This window comes from Populus trichocarpa, chromosome 13, assembly GCF_000002775.5.
Source record: "Populus trichocarpa isolate Nisqually-1 chromosome 13, P.trichocarpa_v4.1, whole genome shotgun sequence".
Taxonomy (NCBI): domain Eukaryota; kingdom Viridiplantae; phylum Streptophyta; class Magnoliopsida; order Malpighiales; family Salicaceae; genus Populus; species Populus trichocarpa.
The window spans coordinates 6,736,346-6,760,205 of NC_037297.2; the positions used below are offsets into that span (position 1 = coordinate 6,736,346).

General features: G+C 30.9%; 2 protein-coding genes across 3 annotated transcripts; both read left to right on the forward strand.

Annotated features, from left to right (window-relative positions):
- Window positions 1–7,936: 7,936 nt before the first annotated feature.
- On the forward strand, window positions 7,937–13,790 carry LOC7465633 (V-type proton ATPase subunit H). Of its 2 annotated transcripts, none has more exons than XM_052446457.1 (12): window positions 7,937–7,979; window positions 8,271–8,302; window positions 8,379–8,504; window positions 8,600–8,702; window positions 8,793–8,863; window positions 9,561–9,628; window positions 9,740–9,857; window positions 9,951–10,112; window positions 10,294–10,419; window positions 10,688–10,813; window positions 11,678–11,857; window positions 13,260–13,790. In XM_052446457.1, the coding sequence occupies exons 2-12, from the start codon at window positions 8,273–8,275 to the stop codon at window positions 13,506–13,508; spliced, it is 1,359 nt and encodes a 452-aa protein (XP_052302417.1). In that variant the 5' UTR covers window positions 7,937–7,979; window positions 8,271–8,272; the 3' UTR covers window positions 13,509–13,790. The 2 variants fall into 2 exon arrangements, with proteins under 2 accessions (XP_052302417.1, XP_052302418.1); XM_052446458.1 differs by having other exon boundaries at window positions 7,961–7,979; window positions 8,268–8,302.
- Window positions 13,791–14,760: 970 nt separating this feature from the next.
- Window positions 14,761–16,813, forward strand: LOC112323799 (uncharacterized). The gene is made up of 2 exons (XM_024583249.2): window positions 14,761–15,003; window positions 16,541–16,813. The coding sequence occupies exons 1-2, from the start codon at window positions 14,855–14,857 to the stop codon at window positions 16,659–16,661; spliced, it is 270 nt and encodes an 89-aa protein (XP_024439017.1). The 5' UTR covers window positions 14,761–14,854; the 3' UTR covers window positions 16,662–16,813.
- Window positions 16,814–23,860: the final 7,047 nt, after the last annotated feature.

Sequence of the window (23,860 nt, forward strand, 5' to 3'; positions counted from 1 at the left end):
CCGTTTTTTCCCTTAAAGAACAAATTAAATTCAGTAATTTGAAATTTCTTCCTAAGAGAAAATAGCGGAATTTTCATAAATGAAAAATCTTGAAATGAATATTTATTGAATTAAAGCATTTCATATTTAATATATGAATAATTTTATATAAAGTTTGATGGTATGGTCAAATTAAAGGCATATAAAATAAAATTCAATTTGACAATAAAAAATTAAAATATATAATTAAATTGTTGTACGAAGACATGTTAGAAAAAACCTACTATTTGTCACTTGAGTAATGTTTACAATAGAGAAGATCACATTATCTCTAGGCATGATCTTAGGGAAAAGAATAAATGATTGAGAATAACTCATGATTTTAGAGAAATAAATGGAGAGAACAACTAGTTTGTTTTAAAGATATTTATGATGTTGGAGATATAGTAATAACTAGCTTATTATTGTGATTTTGATAAAAAAAAATGAATGTGAAAAAATAATATCTAAATTATTTGAAACTTTTTAACATGGTTATGAAACTCATTATAATAATTTAAATTTGAAAAATCTCAACTTGAGTATTTGCTTAGTCCAGGTTTGTTCAATCTAGTATTAATAATATTTTTTTAGGAAATTTTATCCTTAATCATAATAAATTTTCCTCAGATCTTTCATTATTTTCAATAAAAATTAACATAGTAAAACACGTGTGTATATAGCTATTGCAAATCTCTTTCTCTCTCAAATCTCTTTAGTGGAACAAAAAATCATTATAACAATTTCCTTTTTATTCTCTATTATCTGCAACAATCTCCATTGAAGCATTGAATCATCTTATTTCAGGCAACCCTTCTCCTCAAATGTCTCACTATCATCTGCCTTTTGTTTTCCTCTTCTTTGTTTGGATTTATAGTGATGATTATGGCATAAATCTTATAATCTTGTTAATTTGTTGTGTTTTTCATGTTTTGTTTGGTTTTGGGAAAAAAAAACTTAACAATCTCATGCTTTGTTTTGTATAGGATCTCAGGATCTTGCTTGTTGATTGCTTGTTAATTCAATCTTAGATGCTTATAAGAAATTGAACGATCTTTGCTTTTAAAAATCTTAAATGCTATTGTTTGGAATTATTTATGCGATGGACTCTTTATATTTTTGAAAATTACTAGGTGCTCTAATGAATGCAAGTAAGACAATCCTTCAACAATTTCTATCGCAATTTTAAGCTTAATTTCCCATAAAAGTACTCGATCCGGTTTCTCTGTACCAAGAGAAACATGTGTGTTAGGAGCAAAAATAAGGTTATACAATGTTGACATTAATATTGCAGTATATAACTCCAAATTAAGAATAATTGATTTTCTCTTTATTGGAAAATAAATGGTAGTTTACGGAAAATATTTGGTAGTCTAAAAGCTCTTTTTTTTCATGTATTCATAGACAAGGATCTTCTTTTATTTTTTAAGATAAAAAACTCAAAAGCTTTACATTTCGGATGAGACACCCTTTTCAGTAAACTAATCTCGGTCTGTACCAATAAGTGATGGTAAGTAAGAGCACAAACAATTTGTTACCATGAAATTGTAAAGGGATTGAGTGAATTTTGCAAGAAAATTATATTTTCAAACCATAAAATATAAGGATTGAGAACTCTCACCATATTATGGTATTGAGCCATGTTGTTTACATATGTGTGCACACTAGCTACTGCCAAACTTTACCACCAACTTGACCATTCAATATCTATTGTCAAACTAGTAATCCACTTTAAGGCCTTGTTTGTTTAGGGAATCAAATATCATTGCAATAATTATGATACATTATTAGTTCCTCTTATTTCTAACTTTTTAATTTATAATGTGTGTCGGTTTGATCATAATTTCTTGTATTGATTGTGTAAGTATTTGATATGCTTTTTGAATATTTATTTCCCTGAAATTTTTAGGTTTCGTTATCAGAAAACTTTACTTTCTTATTATGGATAGTAAGATTATTCATGCAGCATATATGAGAGCAACTGTAACTTATAGCTGCAGGGGTAGCTATTATTGAACGAGAAAGAAATATAATTTATATATCAAAAAAACCACGTATAAATGCAATTGAGCTATATTGATAGCATTTTGAATTGAGGTGATAGACATTGCGTCGAGCAAATTCGTATGAAACCGGTTGTATTATATAATTTGTGTGATGTTCTCACAAGTCGTGACCTATTACGATCAACTTAAAATGTGTCTATTAACCATCTAGATGGTGGCCTAGTGATAAGAGCTTGGGACCAAGAGGTTTGCTCCCTTTGTGGTCTCAAGTTCGAGCCATGTGGTTGCTCATATGATGGCCACTGGAGGCTTACATGGTCGTTAACTTCAGGGCCCGTGGGATTAGTCGAGGTGCGTGCAAGCTGGCCCGGACACCCACGTTAAACTAAAAAAAAAATGTGTCTATTAGAAAGCAAGTGATTATATTCTTACAAATTATAGGCTGAAACCAAAGATTTCGTTTTATTAGTGGTATATACTATAGGTCTGTTGAAACTATCCATCATTACTTTAGAATTGTATTAAAGCAATTCTTAAGTTATACAAACACCTTATTAAAGACCTAAGGGATACAGTTCCCGCGGAGATAATGAATAATCGCAGATTTTATCCTTAGTTTAAGGTATAAGAACAATACCAATATTTTTATACATTAATTAATTAAGTCTAGAAGAAAAGGTTATAAATTATTTTTTCATGTTTGTATAGGATTGTGTGGGAACAATTGATGCTACTCATGTTCCTGTAAATGTCCCAATTGAAATTCAAGGAAATTTTTGAGGTCGAAAAGAGGGAACAACACAAAATGTTTTAGTAGCTATAACTTTTGATTTGAAGTTTATATATGTGTTAGCTTGATGGGAAGGAAGTGCACACAATCCCCGGGTTTTAGGTGATGCACTATCAAGACCTAGTGGTCTAAAAATTCCAGAAGGTATAAATTAAATATTTATTATATGCAATAAACATATAAAATTGTCTAATTAGATAAAGATAGTAATATGTTTTATTTTTTATTTGTAGAAAAATATTATCTTGGTGATGCTGATTACGGTATTTGAAAAGAAATCATTTTAACTTTTTATGGAGTTCGATACCACTTGAATGAGTCCACAAAACATTCACTAGAAAATGAAAAGGAGTTATTTAATCTTTGACACTCTTCATTGAGAATCGCTATTGAGCGAGAGTTTGGTATTTTTAAGAGTCGTTTTAGATCAATTGATGGAAAATCTTTTTGGTCTTATGAAACACAAGTGAATGTTGTGCTTGCATGTTGTATTGTATTATTCATAATCACATAATGAGAATTGATCCTTATGACTTTCTTATGGAACAAATATGTTTGGAAAGTGAACCGATTAAAAGAACAATCAACTTAAGCCAACGGGAGGAGAGGGAAGAGAATAGGAAGTGGATAACAAAAGGAGAAATGATTGCATCAACCATGTGGAATGATTATAACCCTCAAAGAAACTAGTAATTGAGTGTTAATTAAATGTGTTTGTTTTTATTATGTCTTTCTTGAGTTTGTATTATCTTTGTTATATATTTGATTGCTTGTTGACTTTATTATAATTTATTATGTATTTCATGTATTCTCTTTTAAATAATAATTGTATTTTTTTATATAAAATTAATTTAATCTAAATATTGTATGATTTTATTTTGTATAAATTTGTGATTGTTTTTATAGAAATGAGTACCACGAAGAATGAAAAATGCAAGGGTAAGCACTTCACATGGTCTAAGTCTATGTCTCACATGCTACTTGAGATATTAGTCGAGGAGGCACTTAAAGGAAACAAGCTTTCTTCCACCTTTAAAGCAAAATCTTTTGTTAAGGTGGCTACAAAAATTAGTCAAAAGTTCAATGTGCAATGCGAGCCTAAGCATGTGGACAATCATCTCAAAACTGGTTTTAATCAAACTTAAAAATAAAAGTGGTTTTGGTTGGGATGATTGTTTGAAGATGATTATGATTTCGAAAGATTTATATGATGAAGAAGTAAATGTATGATAAATAGTATACTCTTTGTAATTTTTACATTTACTTTTGTTTCCAAAACTTTATACAAGAAATTAAAAATTGCATATTCTAATCTTTATGAACAAGCATATCCCAATCATAACAAGTATCTCAACAAAAAACTTGATATGTATGAAGCAATGATAATTGTTGTTGAAAAAGACATGACAGCCGGAAATTATGCCAAATCATATGCTAATATCAACCTAGAAGAGAACACTAAAATAAAGTTTATTTCAATTGAAAATGAAGAGGGATATGAAGAAACTTCAAAAGATAAAGAGACATCTTCTTCTAATGCATAAAAGAGGCAACATAGAAAGAGAAATCGAATGTATGAAGATGATGGTGTTGAAAAGTTGTCTAAAAAAATTGGAGATATAGCGTTTGCAATTTAAAGCCTAAGCAAAAATCAACTTGATGTTAATGAGCTATATACAGAAGTGATGAAAATTGAAGGCTTTGAGGAGACCACTCTTGGTGATGCTTTTGATCACTTGGTCCAAAATGAAATGTTAGCAAAAGCATTTATGACAAAAAATGCTAATTTGAAGAAAATTTGGGTCAAAATTTTATGAACCAACACTACTACGGGCCTGATTGCTAACATGATTTTACTATGATAAAAAAGTCTATGTTTATTTTTGACAAATATATTTACCTGTTTTATTTGGTCTAGTATGTTTATGATTGTTAATGTGAACTAATATGTATGTGTATAACATCAAAACATAATATTTATGCATGACAATGTTTGATGTAAGATGTTTATATTTATTTCCTAATGCTTAATTGATATATATTAAAGGGATAATTATCCATACATTAAAAAAAAAAAACAATCTTTATCCAAAAAAACCTATCAAAATATTTTTGTATCTATTTATCTCTAAAACAAATATGCACACCAAAAAAACCAAAATATCTAACTCTTACTTAATATCATTAACTAATTTGGCTTTCTTAATGCTGCCAAAAATTTATTTTGAGTGTTTACAAATGAAAAAAATATTAATAAGTTTTACTTAAAAAAATATTTCACAAGGTTATATATCTATAATATTATATTTAAAATATTTATATTAAATATATAGTTATATTTTATAAAATAAGCTATATATAAATATATGATATAATAAAATCATTATACTTTTTAGATCTCATTCTTTTATTGTAAGTAATTAAATATTTATATTTAATATTCTATATATATGAGATAAACTTTTTAAAAATAAAATATTAAAACATTAATAAGTTATTGTCCAGCTCATTTTTCATTTCATAACCAAACATTGGAAAATGTTTTCTAACTTATTTTCCATAACACTACCAAACATCGAAAAATAATTCACTTTTCAAGAATTCATTTTCCAAAGTAACCACTTTCCAAAAAAAAACTACTTTACAACAAACAAACAGAGCATAAATAGTTATTTTACACGATTAGAACTTACTTAATTTACTAAGAAGTTTACTACGAGACTGACATTTCACGTACTAATTTATTATTTTATCTTGTCTAAAATTTATACTGATATTACTGGGGATTTTCTCCCCTAATCATAAAATAATTTATTGTTTTTGAGTTGAGAATTACTCTTTTTAGACATTGTTTTACAATTTTAGATCGGGGTTTAATACTAGTTATTTACTTGAGCGAGGCCACATGATACTTATGATAGTTTTTAAACCTATTTTTATTCAATTCTTTTATAATTAAAATCGATGGCGGTATGAAACAATACTATTGAAATTCTTAAAAACCATTTTATTAAACAAATTATTCCTTTTTTATTCTTACATTTTCTACCAAGTTTTTTTCATTAGTAATTTCTTCATTAATAATAAAAAAATTTATAATAAATATTTTTACAAAATTGAATAATTTAAAATAAAAATTAAAATAGTATCTCTTTAATCTAAACTACAATTCTTATTAATGAATTCTTTTTTTAATGAAAATTCTTTTTTTTATAATAAGTATTATATTATAAATCAAAAAAAATTATGATCTTAAGAGCAAGTTTTAACAAAACAAAATAAAAATCATGTCTTGATATTTTATAAGCAATTTAAGGAAAAATAATTAATCTAAGAAAATCTTACAAAACATTTATAATAAAAAATAACAAAATATCAATCTTGTTTTTATTTTGTTATTTTTTATTCATGATCACAAGCTTAAAAATATTTACATATTAGATTCATATATGATAATTAATGAAATGATTGATAATATTATATAAAAAAAAATATAATAATCTTATTTGAAAACAAAGGAAAAATCAATTGATTTTTAATGGAATAATATTTTAAATATAATTTTATTTATAATAAATTTTAAGTAAAATTAAAAAAATAAAGGAATGTATTAAAAGAGTAGGCATTTGGGTTTACATGCTTGATCTAATGCAAAAAAGCCTTAGCGCGTGTGAGTTTGCAAGGCTTATCTCTTACACGTGGCCTTCTTGTATTTTCTTCTTGTTTAACAAGGAAGGTAACATGTAATATGCCCTAATTTTTTAAAAATAAATAGATGATGTGTCATTTATATTAATAGATGATGCACCATCTATTGGTGAAGATTTTAACCATTAGAGTTGACTAGAAAATCGGGCTATGAGTTTTAGAATTCTAAAAACCCTATTTAACCATTTTTACTTGAAAAACATTTAAAAAATACCTTAAACATCTAAATAAATTTATTTTCAATCTCAAAACATTGCTAAATTTGAAAAAAAAAAATCCTCAAACTTAAACTAAATAAAAACTATTTTTTGAGTCTCAATCTACTTTTTAATAAGATGAAAGTTTGAAAACATTTTAATAGTATTTTTCTTATCAAAAGAAACTTAGTAACACTCGATTAAACTTATATGACTAATCAACTACTTTCTCTCTCTTTCTCAATTTACCAATAATTTTTTCTCTAATTTCTAAAAACTCAAGATTAAAATGTAAAACAAATAAAGTTTAAAATCTAAATGTAAAACTCTAACTAAAGGTATTAAAAATGTATAAATGGAAAAATTTTGGATGAAAATGATTTTTTTTGTGTGAATCTAAAAAAAGCCCTTTTAGCTTTTTTTTGGTTCTTTATTTTTTTAATTTCTTAAACACAATAAAGGTAATTCTTGTTTCATGAAATTGATCTCTAATTTAATTATAAAATTTTATCAAATACATTAAATTGTCAATAAAATGCAAAGAAAAGAAAATTTCAATACATAATGTATCACAAATATAATATAAAAGAATAAAATTGAAAAAAATAAATTCAATAACTAAAATTAAAAATTAAAAACACTATTAATTACATAGTTTTGTCAATAAATAAACAATTAAATACGAGAATGTGCATTATAAACCACAATAAAAAGCTGAATTATCTCACTTAAATATGTAAAGCGTGTTTGATATTATAGTAATGATTGTTTTTTAAAATATTTTTGTTTAGAAATTTATTAAAATAATATTTTTTATTTTTAAAAATTTATTTTGATATTAACATATCAAAATAATAATAAAAACTTTAAATTAATTTATTTTTTAAAAACACAGTGTTTTTACTCGGTGCCAAACTGCTCGAAATTTCCATGAAAGTGAGAGCTTCGGTCATGAATTACCTAAGAATCTCTCACGAGGCCCACTCCAGCCCATAAAATTACTTATCCACTGCATTGTTTTTAACTGTTTTGAGTACAGATATATCCAAGTCACCCGTACAGTTGCCAAATAGATGGTTTGATCAAGTTGACAACCCACGTGTATGGTCCAGATTCAAAGAAAGCAAAAGAGCAGCATAGACACACATGTAGGCAATCCTGTCTTTCGAATCACAAAACCAAGAATCATCAATTGAAGAGCACATTTATTTACGAAAATTTGAGGTACGCGATCTCTCTTATCACAATTCAATTGTAATGGTAATGGTGCTCACGATTTTCTTTCTAGAAGAGTAAAATTCCTTTGATCATAATTAAAATTGCATTTCCTCATTCTTTTCCCCTTAGATTTTAAAATTATTTGCCTTTCAGTGTTGGATTCAAAAAAGAAAAGAGAGAGTGGTAGATCTCTACTAAGCAATTCGAATTTCATTATTTTCGAGTAGAAATGATATTTTGGTTTGATTAGGGTTTTGTTGATCTAATTTAATCAATTGTTTTTCTCTACTAAATTTGAATTAGATTTAATTTATTATTGATTTGTTTCAGTAGAAATGGAGCAGGCCGAACTGACTACAGAGCAGGTTGGTGGTGATCTCATTTCTTTTTTAGGCATTTCTTACATGCTTATTATTATTATTTTAATTTTTTTTTAAATAGGTTCTTAAGAGGGATATCCCATGGGAGACTTACATGATGACAAAGCTAATCTCTGGGACGGATCTTCAACTGTTGAGGCGTTATGATAATAGACCGGAAAGTTACAGGGCACAATTGTTAGATGATGTATTCGAACCAAATCACTCTGTTCTGTTCTGTGTGTATTTGTTTGGACTTGAATGTTTTTTTTAACTCTATCCTTTATATTCAAACCATGGCAGGATGGCCCAGCTTATGTTCGGGTTTTTGTTACCATTTTACGTGACATTTTTAAGGAAGAAACAGTCGAATATGTTCTGGCTTTGATTGATGAAATGCTTGCAGGTATTAATTCATGTTTGCTTATATTTCTGTCCTGCCTGTCATTATATGTTTCTTTTAGCACTTCAGCTTATTTTTCATTTCTTCTGGCAGCAAACCCGAAAAGAGCCAGATTGTTCCATGATAAGTCTCTTGCAAATGATGATCCTTATGAACCTTTCCTAAGTTGAGTACTTTGTTTATATAGTTTCTTTCATTGTTATTGTTCAGGTCAAGTTTCCCTTTCTTTTTTTTTCCTTAGCTTTCTGCTAAACAACTTCCATTTGGTGCACCCTGTTTAGGGTTGTTGTGGAATCACAAAGTCTTGGGCTCCGTTTTTTTCTTTGTTAATGGATAAAGGAAGAAATGTATTAGAGAGAGATAGAGAAGAATGTAAATAAACAGATTGGAAAGAAAGTCATCCTCTAAAATGAAAAAGATAAAGGAACACCTTTGAAATTAAAGGAGCTTGACACACCCTCCTAAAAGCCTCTAAGCATTGCGCAAAATCTTCATTACTTGCAATTTGGCCAATTGTTTTTGTATTTCACTAGAGTTTAGTTTCATTTGCTTCCAACTTAACTTATGAAACAGTTAACTCCGCAACTTCTAGTTTTTTTTTTGAGAGTGACTATTATGATGTTAGTATAGATGCTAAGCCTTCGTGGCAAATTCATAATTACGATGACAATTGTGAATTGAAAATTTTGACGGTTGTGCCTGTTTGCTCATGAAACTAGGCTTAAAAGTAATATTTGATTTATTCTAGTTGTTCATCAACATATAGATCCTAAGCCTTTTTGTTTGACTTTCAATGTAGTTACTTATTTTATCTTGTCAAAACAATGAAAACTAAAACGAACTGCAATTTGGTCCACTTTCAGATTGCTTTGGAAAGGTAACTGGTTCATACAAGAAAAGAGCTGCAAGATACTTGCTTTGATTGTAAGGTATTGGCAAGATGATCCTCTATCGTTATAAAATGAAGTTTCAAGAAATTAGTCACGTTGATTTCTTCATAACACAACATGGTAACTCGGTATTTTTTGTGTTTGGTTTAGTGCTAGGCCAAAAACTCAAGATGGCCTTCTTTCAAATGGAGAGGCCTCAAATTCAAAGAGCAAAATTACTTGCATTGATGATGTGCTGAAGGGATTGGTTGAATGGCTTTGTGCCCAGGTTGGCGTGCTGGTTTTAGAAAATAATTTAGTAGGTTTTAGTTTAAATGATACTCATTGTCACCCTTCACTCTTGAACTTTAATGTCATTTAGCTGAAGAAGCCTTCACATCCTAGTCGTTCCATTCCAACTGCAATTAGTTGTCTAGCAACATTGCTTAAGGAGCCTGTGGTCAGATCTTTGTTTGTACGGTTAGATGGCGTGAAGTTGCTGATTCCATCGATTTGTCCAGCATCTACTCAACAATCCATTCAGGTAACCTTTATCACACTTTGCACTCTCTCCACACTGGCTTTGACATGATTAAATTCTGTTATCTGACAGGCTGGATGAGCATTGGATACAGCTTGTGGTTTTTTTCATGCAAGCTTTAAATTCTAGAACTCATTAACAAGTTGCTGTTCATTTTATTGATAGCCTTTCCTCTTTGTCACAGCTTCTTTATGAAACAAGTCTCTGTGTCTGGCTACTATCTTACTATGAACCTGCAATCGAGTACTTGGCTACTTCAAGAACCTTGCCGCGACTAGTTGACGTTGTGAAGAGTTCCACAAAAGAGAAGGTGAGGTTGATTCTTTACATATTTTCCAGTAAATACGATTTGTTGCCCTTGTGTATTTATCAACTTTCTTCATGTTGCATTTTCTGGACATTAAGAATTTTCTGTTGTGGGTTGATCAGTCACAAGAAGCAATCTGCACATGCTCTATTGCTTGACAGATTTTGTCCCTGCAATTTTTTGGCTGTTTACTATGTTTACTTCCCTATACAGAGAACATATGCTAGGATTTATCTGATTTTATCAAGTTGTTTCTGTTGGTTTCTGCTAGGTTGTCAGAGTGGTTGTCTTGACCTTTAAAAACTTGCTTTCCAAAGGTGCATTTGGTGCTCAGATGGTAGACCTTGGATTGCCACAAATTGTTCAAAATTTGAAAGCACAAGCATGGAGTGATGAGGTAAGAGAAGCAGAAAGTTTAACTCCTTCCATTTGATTATTAATTTTGTTTTGAGGATATATGGAATACAGAATTTAAGGAAATGATGGAGTATTATTCCTTCATTGCCTTCCTGGATGCTGGTCTACTCCCTATCTTCCATAAAAAAATGTGCAATACAAACGTACTAAAATGCTGCAGTAGAAAGCTTTTTAGAAGGGTTACAGTAGCTATACCAAAGTGTTGTCATGTTCCTGGGTACTGTTTAAGTGGCTACTCTTGTAACCATAGCAGTTAAGAGGAAAATAACTCGTGTTTTATTTCTTTTTCAGATTTTTTACTTTTTAATTAAGTCTTTGAATTATTTTTTCCTGGTGCATTGGATTTTTTTATAGTAGTCCTTTATTTCTGAGACTTTATTATTCCTTAACTTTCTCATCTTCAAGAAATCTTTTAGTAGATGTGAATTTGATGATTATTCTTTGAAATTTTTATTCAAGCATGTTGATATTTGGTAGAAATGTGGTGATTTATTTACTTAAATCATTGCTGACTGGTGTTATTTACCTTAGGATTAAATTGATCCCTTTTGTTTGCCCTTGTGCTATCACTTCCTCCCTTTTCTCTATTTCTATGCATGTGCGTTGGAAATTTTGAACTGAACCAGTATACTTCATTCTACTGCTCGAGTTGCATTTTATTTAAAAAAATATCTAGATTCTATCCCGTGGCTTCTTAGTTTAGACGTATGTGTCATGAAGTTTATCACAAGAGATTCTGTTACTTGTAGAGTTTATCAAAATGATTGTGATTTGAATTATGCCAATAATCTTTTACTTCTTTTTTTAACTAGTTTTGTCTTGGATGGCTTTGAATTTGTCCCAGGACCTACTGGAGGCTCTGAACCAACTAGAAGAGGGGTTAAAGGATAACATTAAGAAATTGAGTTCTTTTGACAAGTACAAGCAAGAAGTTCTCCTCGGCCATCTTGATTGGTCTCCTATGCACAAAGATCCTGCTTTCTGGCGTGAAAATATAACTAATTTTGAAGAGAATGATTTCCAGGTACTTGTTTTCATCTTCTCATACCTTAATTAAGCATTTTGACGAGCTTCACAAGAAGTATGATAGATGGAAACAATCATAATTTTCTTGTGGCCTTTCTTTAAATGCACAAATTTCTTGAATCTTGTGTGGTTCTTGCCCATTGGCTTTGGGGGTTGATGTCATTTCTGTGTAATTTGAAAGAGGTGTCTACTGACAAGAGCCTGGCGATCTAAGATGGGTTTAGGGGATCGGCCTGTGTTAAAAACTTGTATTTTAAGATTTGAAACCCACAATTCTTATACTCTCGGATAAAAAAAAATCCCTGTTGCGTTACCATATTAAAGAAAAGAAAATTTGTAAATTGGATTCATGATTACAATTCACGAGTCCATAGCCTTGCAATTTAGAGTGTAGCTATTATTCCCGTGTAGCATGTCCACTCTATTCTCTAAAATAAATTGGAAATAGCCAAGATTGGTATTAGCAAGAATAAAGTACAAAGAAAGTTTTTGATCTCCTCTCCATTAGTCTATTGAATTAACATGTATGAAGATTGCTGCCAATTGAAAGCAAGTGTAGTGAGAACATCCCTCCCTCACCGAGGCTTGCATGTGTTGTTCTCTTTGAAAAGCATTCAAACTTGGAAGGGTACAGCTTACAAGTTGTAAAATTATTATCATTCACCGAGTCTTGATGAAGCCTGCTCTTTGATCATTAAGCTTACTGTTTTTCTGTTTGTTTTTTTTAAGAAAAGAATAATATACCATGATCAATGCTTTAGCTTGAGGAAATCACCTTGTCTTCTACTATTTTTTTTTTATTATTATTGTTTTTATATATCTGGATTTTGCACTTGAATTTCTTATCTGCATTTTGCACCTGGATCCTTGGGTTTCTTTTAGTTATTGAAAATCAGCAAGGAAAAGGACAAACCCACCATAACTGTTAAATCGTAAGGATCCCCAGATGGTCCTTGCATTGATTCTGTATATTTATTTTGGGGTTCAAAAGTTGAACTCCTTGTAGGCTAACTCTAAAATTTTAAATACCCCCCTAGCGACCAAACTAATTTGAGTCTCTATTACAATTGGGATTGCCACTAGTAGCATCAGTGTTAAGTTCCTCAGATAAATGTATAGTTGATACAGACTCTTCTTGCTTGAATGTGATTGTATTCTAAATCCATTTCTTAGTTTTGCTCAGTAACAGATAAGTCACCTCTCTATTGCAAGTTCCAAACATGGGACTATATAGATGGTATGATAGGTTTTGTTCCATGTGATTTGAAGGCAGGAAAAATGTGCATCAAAATCATGACAACTACGGAACAAAATAAAACCAGTATATTAATTATTGTTTTTTTTTATTATTTCTCTTAAAATATGGAACCACTGCTGTGCTTATATGCCTTCTGATACAGATTCTGAGGGTCCTCATCACAATTTTGGACACATCCAATGATCCAAGAGCTCTGGCTGTTGCTTGCTTTGATCTCTCGCAGTTTATCCAGCACCATCCTGCTGGGAGGGTCATAGTGACGGATCTTAAGACCAAGGAAAGGGTGATGAAACTGATGAACCATGAAAATGCTGAAGTTACCAAAAATGCTCTCCTCTGTATTCAAAGGCTCTTTCTAGGTGCAAAGTATGCAAGCTTTCTGCAGGTCTGATTCTCTCCTTGTGAGGCATCCAATTACACCGTATGGTTGTACATCACCTGCTTCCGGATTGCTTCCATGAGCAGATACTGAACTCTGCGCCTTTTATTTTTATTAGATGTTGGAAAACTGCGGAGAATTAATTTATTCTACCGAAGGAGACTTTGAGACTTGGAAGAGAATAATTGTATCATGTTTTGTTTTGGGTGTATATACATTTCAAGAGTTTGTTAATCGATCAATAATGTATGAATACTTGATTCAGGGAGTTGCACACAAATATTTTTCTTTGTATCTGTGGTTCTGTGGATGTATGCTTTCTGTGGATTTGGTCTAAAAATTGGCATTAACCGAAAGCGGCAGAAGGTTTTTCACATTTGAAGTCCGGTGTCAGATTTGTGCTGTATGATGATTTTCTTGGCCACAAGCAAGGAGGGTTTTGTGGTGGCTTGGATGGTTTTTGTTTTAAGCTGCGGCGGGGTTGGGAGGTTGATCGCCTCCAACCAATCTCGTAATGTATATCATTCTATTTTTGTTATTTTTTCTTATGAAATAGCCTTATTGATTTGATGATGATTTATCAAGTGTTCTCTTCATAGCTGCTAAATGTTTTTTAAAATATTTTTTATTTAAAAATATATTAAAATAATATTTTTTAAAATTACAGTAGAATTTTAATGCTAAGCATCTCATTATTTCTTATGAGACATGATTTAAATCGTTTTCTAAAGAAATAATGGCTTGGTGGACTTATGATCAAGAAATTCTTTCTTAACACGTAGCTCAATTAGTCTGAACTTTGAAGGGTGTAACTTAATTGATCAGATTTTAATTTTATTTTTTAAAAGTTATCAGTTTGAGTTTTATAAATTTCAGCGCTACTGGAGATTTACATGATTGTTAACTTCAGGAGCCGTGAGATTAGTCGAGGTGCGTGCAAGTTGGTCCGGACACTCACGTTAATAATAACAAAAAAAAAAATTCTTTTCTATGAGCTTTTTATATTTATCCACCAGCATCTCATTCTTCCTAGTTTGATGGAATTTATTTCTTTATAGATAGATGGATTTTTAGGTAACTTATTCTACCTTATAGGCATTCTTATATCAGTGAATTGATGATACTTAGTGATTAAATAATTAATACTTAGGAAAAGTAATTATATACTAATTGTTTTTCTTCTCTCTCTTGTATAGTTCCTACCCTCGATGCTTGGTAGTCTCTTAGCTAGGCTATCACATGTTATAAATATAAAAAGAAGAAGAAGGCCTAGATAAGGGTCTTTTCTGCGACATGAAGCCCATAGAGCCACAGGCTTAAGTCTGCCAGTGGTCTGATCGGGGTTGAGAGACGAGAGAATGGAGAAAGACGAGAGAGGGAAAGAGAAGGAGAGGGAGAAAGTATGCAAGAGGTGCAAGCAGACATTCACTTCCTCTTCCAACACTTCTTCTGCTTGCCGTTTCCATCCATCTATTTTTGTCTGCCGTCGTCATGATGACCAAAAAAGGTACCTTTCTTATTTCTCCCTTTCTCTCTAGTATATGTATTCATCGGAGTGGGTTTGGACCTTGTACTGGTGGTTTCTCATACCCTTTTGCCCAATTTGGATATTTGTTTGAAAAATATCTTTCCCGATTCAATTATTTCTTTTATTTTAGCTGAGATTATAGAGAAACACCATCGTCCACAATTCTTTCTCATTCTCAATTTTTTTTTAATGATAGCCTATCCCTTTTAGTTGGTTTCAGTGGCCGAATGCAGAAAAAACATCTTGTTGTTTCTATCATTAGGTGCCGAGTGATGTGAGCATGGGCCACCTTAATCCTAGAATAAGTTATATATTTTTTAGCCTCATCTGGTTAATGAGAACCTTGCATCGCAGCATTGTCTGGAGATGTGGAAGCTAAAGTTTAAATATTCAGTGAAATCATGTGGAAGCTAAAGTTTAAATATTCAGTGAAATCATGTGGAAGCTAAAGTTTAAATATTCAGTGAAATCTTTTCAAGTAAGATTTATAAGTATCTAGAAATGCATTTGAGTGATTGAAACTCATTTGTATCAAACGGGAGTTACTTTAGAGCCTCATAATTTATGTTGATACAACTTTATGGATCATCAAATTCAGGACTCTATTCACAAGGCTATAACAGGAGGTGGATTTTGGGTAGCATTTGATAACCCATACGCACTTTACTTGCATTTTCTTTCTTGAAGTGAAAAATGTGTTTGGTAGGGAACTTTAAAGTTTTTCATTTTTCCATGTCAAGGTGAAATTGGGAAAGCAATGCATTATATACGAAAGCTGTTTTCGGAGGGTAAATTATTTTTCTTCTTTAAATTAGTGATGCCATCTCCTTCTCTAGCATTTGGAAGTATGTTCTTCAATCTTAAACATCACCTTTACCCCCGCAGTTGCCAATCAACACCCTCACTAATTGGAATGCTCCTAAGTCCTAACAATCTGTCATTGTGAGAGACCATTGTTGCTTCATTGTCACCTCTGCACTTTACTGCTGCTATTAACATCACATATTTGTATCCAAAATATAATTTTGAATGCAGCATCTACAATGAGCACAAACAGAGTTGTTTTGGTTAGTTTTTGATGAATAAAGAGGAAAAACATTGTTTTGCTTTTGCTTCTTTATTTTCATTGGAGGTAAAGCGTAAGTGGATTTCATGTTCAGTAGATTGCTTTATTAGAATGTCATTCAGGTAAAGGTTAGATCAACTGTGATTTTGGCTTTCTGCAGTAGTTTGTGCAACTGCTCTAGTGATGTAATTAGTTATTTGAGTCTCATCAATGATGAAAAGAGATTGTTTGTAGTCATAGTAATGAGGGGTGGGAAATCAGAAGTGTTGTGTTTCGACATATGATGGTTTTATGGTTAAAATTCGTTGAAAGATGGTTGCAAGTTTCATTTTTGTTTAAACAAGAACTGAATCCAAATATATGATAGCATTTTGGTTGAAAAATGCTGAAGTCATGTTTGTAGGATGAACTTATGCTAGCTAGCGCTTTTGTATTCTTGGTTGGTTGAAGGTACTATGAATTGGGACCTGAAGATCCACCATATGCTGCGAAATTTTATGATTGTTGCGGGGCTGAGGACCCTGAGGCATCTGGCTGCACTACCAGTTTTCATGTGTCATATGATGATTGATGTAATGTTTCTCATCATCACCTAGATTTTGACTGGATTGAATCTGAATATATATATGCGTGCTTTATTATCGGGTGTCTGTAAATGTATCATGGGATAATTGTCTTTTGTTAGGTACTTTGCAATAATGTTACACCTTAAATTAGGTTTTAGGGGGTCCCTCTCTATCTTTATTTTATGTTGAGTATGACTCCTGATTGGCAAAACAAGTTGGTTTTCAAGGAACACGTTTGGCAAGAGTTGAAATCAATTATCACATCGATCCTTGATCCGACTAATGCTTGTTATTGTCCTGTTGCACTGGTTCATTCCCAATCGTTAAATCATGTAAAGTTGCTTTCGAGCTTGTGTTTAAAACTATCATTTCCTATGCATTGAAGGCACTGTTGTTGCATGGTCATCATTCCAGAAATATAGCAGTGATAGAAAACCTTATTGTTAGACATATCCACAAGGTAGGAAGAGAAGTAGTCGAATACAGACAGAAGACATGTTTTTCGGCAATGGAGTTTACCGTGGTTCAGTCACAAAGTAGCAATCTGATTCTTGATATTTTGGATTTAGAACATGGTTGCTCTCCCCTTCTATTCAATTCTATTTGGAAGTTCATCAAAGTCAAAATTATCAGCTCTAAGAAGGGCACTCATTGGATGAGATTTTGATCAACCTTGATTGTTGGCCAAGCACTGTTCGTCAAATTCAGCGGAAATTGGTAATGAGATTAGATGGAGGACTAACCGAGTCTCCAAATTAGAGTCTCAAGGATCTAATTGAATAATTCTTTTTAAATGTCATTTTTTTATTTATTTAAATAGGATTTTATTTCAAGATATAAAACATCAATTAAAAAAAAGCGGGGGCAAAGAGAATTAATCATTGGTGTGCCTAGGTGTGGAATGGTGGCTTCGGCTAATAAGGTGTCGTTACCTGTAACAGCTTTTGAGGCTCCTCTAGTGGCAAAAAATTGGGCTATGAAAATATAATTTTAAGCCAAAAATCCCATTTCTTATTTAGGGTTTTTTTTTTCTTGGATGAAAACATGTTGTTTTTATTATAAAAGCAAGGTTTTTTTTTTTAATATAGACTTATCATAGTTGCAATAAAAAATAAAAAATCACACCTTGATATTTTTTTCATGATTGTACGAGAAAATAAAAGAATGATTAATTTGAGAAAATTATATAAAAAAACTGCCAATAACAAAATTAATATTTATTCTTATTGAATATTCCTAATTCTTATTGAATATTCCTAAGCAGATTTTTTTAAAATCATGCATAATTATTCATAAAACAATTGTTAATATTACAATAAAAGCTATATTCTTATTAATACATTATGGCATAACTAGATGACTTGATAAATATCTTCTTAATAGTTTCAAAAAATTAAAAACAAAAACATAAAAAATAATTAAAACAAGAAAATAAAAGGTGATTGGATAAAAGAATGTAGTTCGAGCATGCCTAGGCTTACAAGGTCAGGCTGTGCAACCTTTTAAGAAAAATAAGTCAAACATTGTTGGAGCTCGAAGGCAAGCACTTAGCCTAAAAGCAAATAGTTTAGTCATGTTAGGCCTGGCCTAGAAGATATGACCGGACACCTAGTTTTCTTTGTTTGTTTTTTTTAAAAAAGTAAGCAAACAACACTTTGTTTGTTTATTGTTTTTATCATTAAAAAAGATGGGCAACATGTTGTCAATGAGGGTTAACAACATAGCATTCATTAATACATTTTTTTTATTACGAGTGTTCAAGTTGTTGGATTCTAAAATCTTGATTTACAACTTTTTCCTTTGAAAATGCTTAAAAAACATTATAAGAATCTCAATAACCTCATTCCCAACTCAAAACATCCTTAAATTACTCTAAAAATTAAAAATCAAAACCCTGAGAGGTAGTTCAACTGGTCAGGCCTTGGTTTTGCTTCTCAATGGTCACGAGTTCGAGTCCTCTTAAGGCTACTGGAGGCTTACATAGTCGTTAACTTCAGGGCCCGTGGGATTAGTCGAGCTGCGCGCAAGCTGGTCTGGAAACTCACGTTAATAAAAAAAGTTGATAATCAAATTGAATAAAATTTTTTTTTATGTCTCAATCCACTTTTTTGCCCTAGTTAAAGGCAAAAACCACCTCCATAGTTGTATAAGTGTATTAGAGCTCAATATTGATGAGGAGGCATACTCCACCCAGCCCAGGAGACTTTCTAACCATATAAAGTGACATACCTTCTAACATATATATACACTTACCAAGAACATATTGAATCTAACATACAAACTTACACCAAATAGGCACAATATTTTCTATTAAATTTTCCTTTTTCTTCACTTTTTATTCTTCTTCTTTCAATTTACTTGACCTTATAATCTCATTAATAATAATAATAATAATTTCGGGGTATATTTAAGATTTGCATGTTTATATATTCATTAATCATTAACTTCAGTGATAGTTTATGGCTCCTAATTTTAAAACATATATGCATTGGTAAAGTAGGTTTTTCATCGTAGGTTATGAACACCTGTAAATTAATGTTTTCAACCTTTAGTTTTTGTTATAAAAAAAAAATTCTAAAGGAAAAATGAGGTTATATAGGACCTTACATAAGGTTTATAATTACTTTGGGCAATTTTAACGATATGGTTAGTAATGTAAGATCGATCTGTATTGCGTTTAGGTTCGAAACTGATATATAGATTTTTTTAATGAATTATATAGAAATTTTATTTCAAGCATAGTGGAAATCATGCATATTTTTTCATTATTATGTTCCTAGTCACAACTCATAGTAGGTGAATAATTTAATATTATGGGAGATGAGTTGAGGATTCCTTACACTATCGATTTTACTTTAAACAAAGTCCCTCCTTTTTAATTTTTTTTTTAATCAAATCCTTGCACTATTAGTCCCTTCATAACATTAGTCCCGTCATCAATGATAGTTTTACTTGGTTGTTAACTTTCTTTAATATTTGAAAATCCTAAAAAAAAATAAAAATAGATAAAGGATCTAAAAATCTAAAAAAATAAAATTTTTAATGTGATCAATTCACTTAACTAAGAAAAACAAACTTTACAAAAAAAAAAAAAACTAAAGGTCTCTTGTGGAAAATACTTTTTTAGAAAAATGTTTTCTTCTATATTTTTGTGTGAAACAAATATTATAAAATAAGTCAAACAAAAATATTTTCCTGTCAACTCCTAAATAAAAGCTAATTTGAAGGAAAATATTTTAAAACTCAAGAACGAGGGAAACATATTTTTCATGGTATTATCAACTCATAATATTCATCAATATCATAACTTAACTACTTCAACAACCCTTGCTAGCATTACCACTAGCATAATCGATTTTTGACCCTATATTCATAAAAGGTCAAAAAATTTAAGAAAAATACAAAAATATAAAAAAAATTAAAAGAACAAAAAATGAAGAAAAGAAAGGGTAATCAAGTAAGAAAAGGACTGAAATAAATGTGAGAGTTTCAGTCATTTTCAGTCACAACTATGGGATAAAAGAGATAAAGGGATCAAGAAATTATGAAATTAAAATACAAAGGGACAAGGAGATAAAAAAATGATAGGAATGGGTAAACAAACTACCAGATAGTTTGTTATAAATACATGAGGGATCAAAAGGTAGGGGGGGACAATTCATGTAAACATACATTGAGAAACACATAGAGAGAAAATTTAGAGTTAATTTTAAGAGAAAAAGCCAGAGAGAACTTAAAAAGAAAATTGTAGAGAGAAACATAGGGGATACACTTATATAGAAAAATATCTAGGAAAAGAGATCACAAAAAAATCCCTAGCAAAAAACTAGAAAAAGACCTTAGAGAAAAAAAACCAAAAACCAAAGAAAAAATGTTTCAACCAAAACAAAAAGCAAAGCAGTAGCCCCGACGCACCCACCACTAGCAGACCCATCATAGACCAGTTGCCCATTAGTCTCCTCCTCCCCCATCGATGACTCACGCTTGAAACAACCCTTAACCGATCAAGACAATAGAGAGAAGAGGAATTTCAGTTGGTACTTTCAAGGGCTTGATCTCCAGCCACGAGCAACAATGATCTACACCACTAGCTTAGAGGAGTCGGTGAAGGCAAAAAGCACCTGATACAACAATCCATGTGCCCTTCAGGCCATCGGAGAGTGAATTTAATCGCTAGTAGCTTCGCCACTCCTTCGATGCTTGCAAGACACGTGCGTCCATTGATTTTTTTTTTACTATTATGTTTTAGCAAGTGCACACCACACACCACCCATCTCTATTTCTTATGTTTTTCCACATTTCTCCAAGTGAGAAAAAATAATTTTTTTCTCATTTGTATTGTTTAAATGCTTATTTGAGTGATTTTCATGTTTGATATGCTTTTCTTTTTTTAGTTAGCATGATGTGATTTGTGTGATCCATGTGTGGGTGCTTTGTAATTCTTTTCTCATTGATCTCGTGTGCAGAAAAATTTATACATGGATGAGATTTTTTTCTCTAAAGAAATACGATAAGAATATTTTTGTGTGTGTGTATAAGCATTCATATTTTTTTTTTATCAAATGATCGACCCACTATTAGTGTGATCACTTAATGACTCCTATCAATTGGATGCCAAAATTTTATAATTTTCTTATAATAAAATAATAAAAATATATTTTGTGATATAGGTTCAATCCAAGGGTAGTATGATCACTCAATGGATTCTTCCCTTTAGAAGTTGAAAAATCATTTTTTTCAAAATTCTATACACGCACGCGCGCGCACATACACAGAGCAAAAACCTCACCTATGTTATACCTATAATTAAGGTTACAATGTACACCATAAAAGTATAATATATGCAATATAATAAATATTTTTTTTTATTTTTTAATAAAGACACATGGATGTAAAATGCTTATGTCCATGAATATAACAAAATGTGAACAATGAGTAAAAACATTTGACCGCATGAAAACTAGCTAGATGCATAAAAAAAAACATTTAGACATATGAGAAGCTTGACAAAAATACATAGTCAAAATAAGAATCTTAATCAAATTTTTGATATTACAAAGCAACAATAGATCTATGTTTACTAACATGCAAGTATCATTGAGTAAAGAAAAAAAAATAAAAAAAACCCCTAGACTACTTGCCCACTAAACTTTCATGGGCCCTAAAAAAGCAACACCTTAACTCTATACACAAGCTATGATTATTAAGTATTCCTAAATTCATTATAACTTTTTTTCCTTTGAAAACAACCTCTTGTCTAGAATAGAAACCAAGAAAGGCAAGCCGTGCAAAAATAGAAACTTTGCACCCTTTCCTCCGCCCGCCCAGTTCTAAGCACATCCTAACCTAAAAAAGGGATTAACACTTGACCTAACCTAAAAAAGGGATTAACACTTGACCTAAACTCAAAAAGGAAACATAAACACCCTTTAGAATGTCATTAATAACTAACCCACAATTATTTGCATATTTTCTCTATATACCTCACGTGCTTACCAACTGAAAAGGAACCTACTTCAAACACATATAGAAAAGAAAAACCTACACATGACTCTCATTTAATAAAGGTTACTAGGTTTAAGCTCACAGGTACTGTCATTTTCTAATTAAGCACAAGATCATAAAGGCTGGTTTATTTTATGAAGAACACATTAAACATATAGAGCAAGGAGATGCAAACTATCAACTTTTTCCATACTTTGAGGACAAAATACATATATTGGTTCTCTTTTGCCTTTCCTCTCTCAATTGTTTAAAAAACAATGACTAACTTCTTATAAGAATTTCATTCTAAACTTGTTAAAAATTGGGTTTACAATGAGCAAGATCCTTATCAACACTAAAAGACCAACTACATAAACATACAAAGGAGAAAAAAAGAATAGTAGGATTCCCAAATACGTAGTAGATGCAATGCAATAGAAAGAAAGGTTAGGCTCTTAAAAAAAACACTCACGACATAGTGTTTCAAAGCGTAGACAGACTCCACCTAGAACTCAAAATCATAAACTTATTCTTTTTATACAAGAAGAGAGAAGGTCCTATATCCATATTTTAGCATAATACATAAGGTTTTTTTTTTTTTGCTTGCTTTACAAGGTTTTTGGCTAGGGTGGGCAGATCATTTAAGAGTTGAAGACATACTGAAAAAGATGATGGAAGTGAGGTACGAGATTAGGGGTGAGGAGGAGCGCAGTTTTTTTTTTTAATCTTGGGTGCTGGGTGGAACATGGGAAAAAAATACTTTTTCTTTATTTAAGCCCTTAGTTGAAGTAATAAAACTTTCAAAATTTCTAGCACTTTCATTTTGGTCATTTTCATTTTAATTCATGCAAATCTTGCCAATTTTATCCTAAATTCTTTTTTTTCTCTCCTCAATTAGACCCTCAATTGAATTAATTGGACTTCCAAAATTTGCCACTTTTCCCATTTTAATCCTTGCTTGATCAATTACTTTAATTATGACCAGTTTTAACGTTTTGTTTTCCGGTTTCTCTTTAATTACAGCCCAAATTGCATGCTCATAATATTTTCTGACCATCTATAACTTAAATTCTTGCATGTTTACAGTTTGCAGTCTTTTTTTTTATATGTTTCTTTGAAAAATAATTTATTTTAAAAAGATACTCTTTTTCATGGAAAATTTGGGAAATTTTAAGTGAGGGTAAAATTGGGTTATGACAATCACCATCTCTTTACAATGCTTATGGAATAAGGTCTTATGAAAAAGGTTTTTCATAAACTTTGTATAGTAAGCTTGTAAATAAAAGATAGTATTTGTGAAAAAATTTGTAAAGATGCAAAAGTTAGAAATAGACTTTGTTAAGGAATGTTTATGAAATTTTGGTCAAATTGAGAAGCGACCAATCCTCATGATTGTTTTTTTTAAATTCGGTCATTTAGAGAGGTGACCTACCTCGTTGTTTAGTAATAACTTACCTGGCCATCATAATGGTTTAACTAAAATCTTCTAATAATAAGATGGGTTTTTTTCGAGTACAAGTTAAATTATACCGTATGATGATTTTCTTGGTACTGGTTTGAATCCTAGTGATATAAGGCTTAACTTCTTGAAGAGTAAAATTCTTGGTACAGTTAGAAGTCCGATGCAAGAATGCATTCCCTGGTACAAGTTAAATTCTGTTGTAGGATGAACTTTTTGATACTAGTTTGAAATCCAATGACTTAAGGATAACTTCTAGTG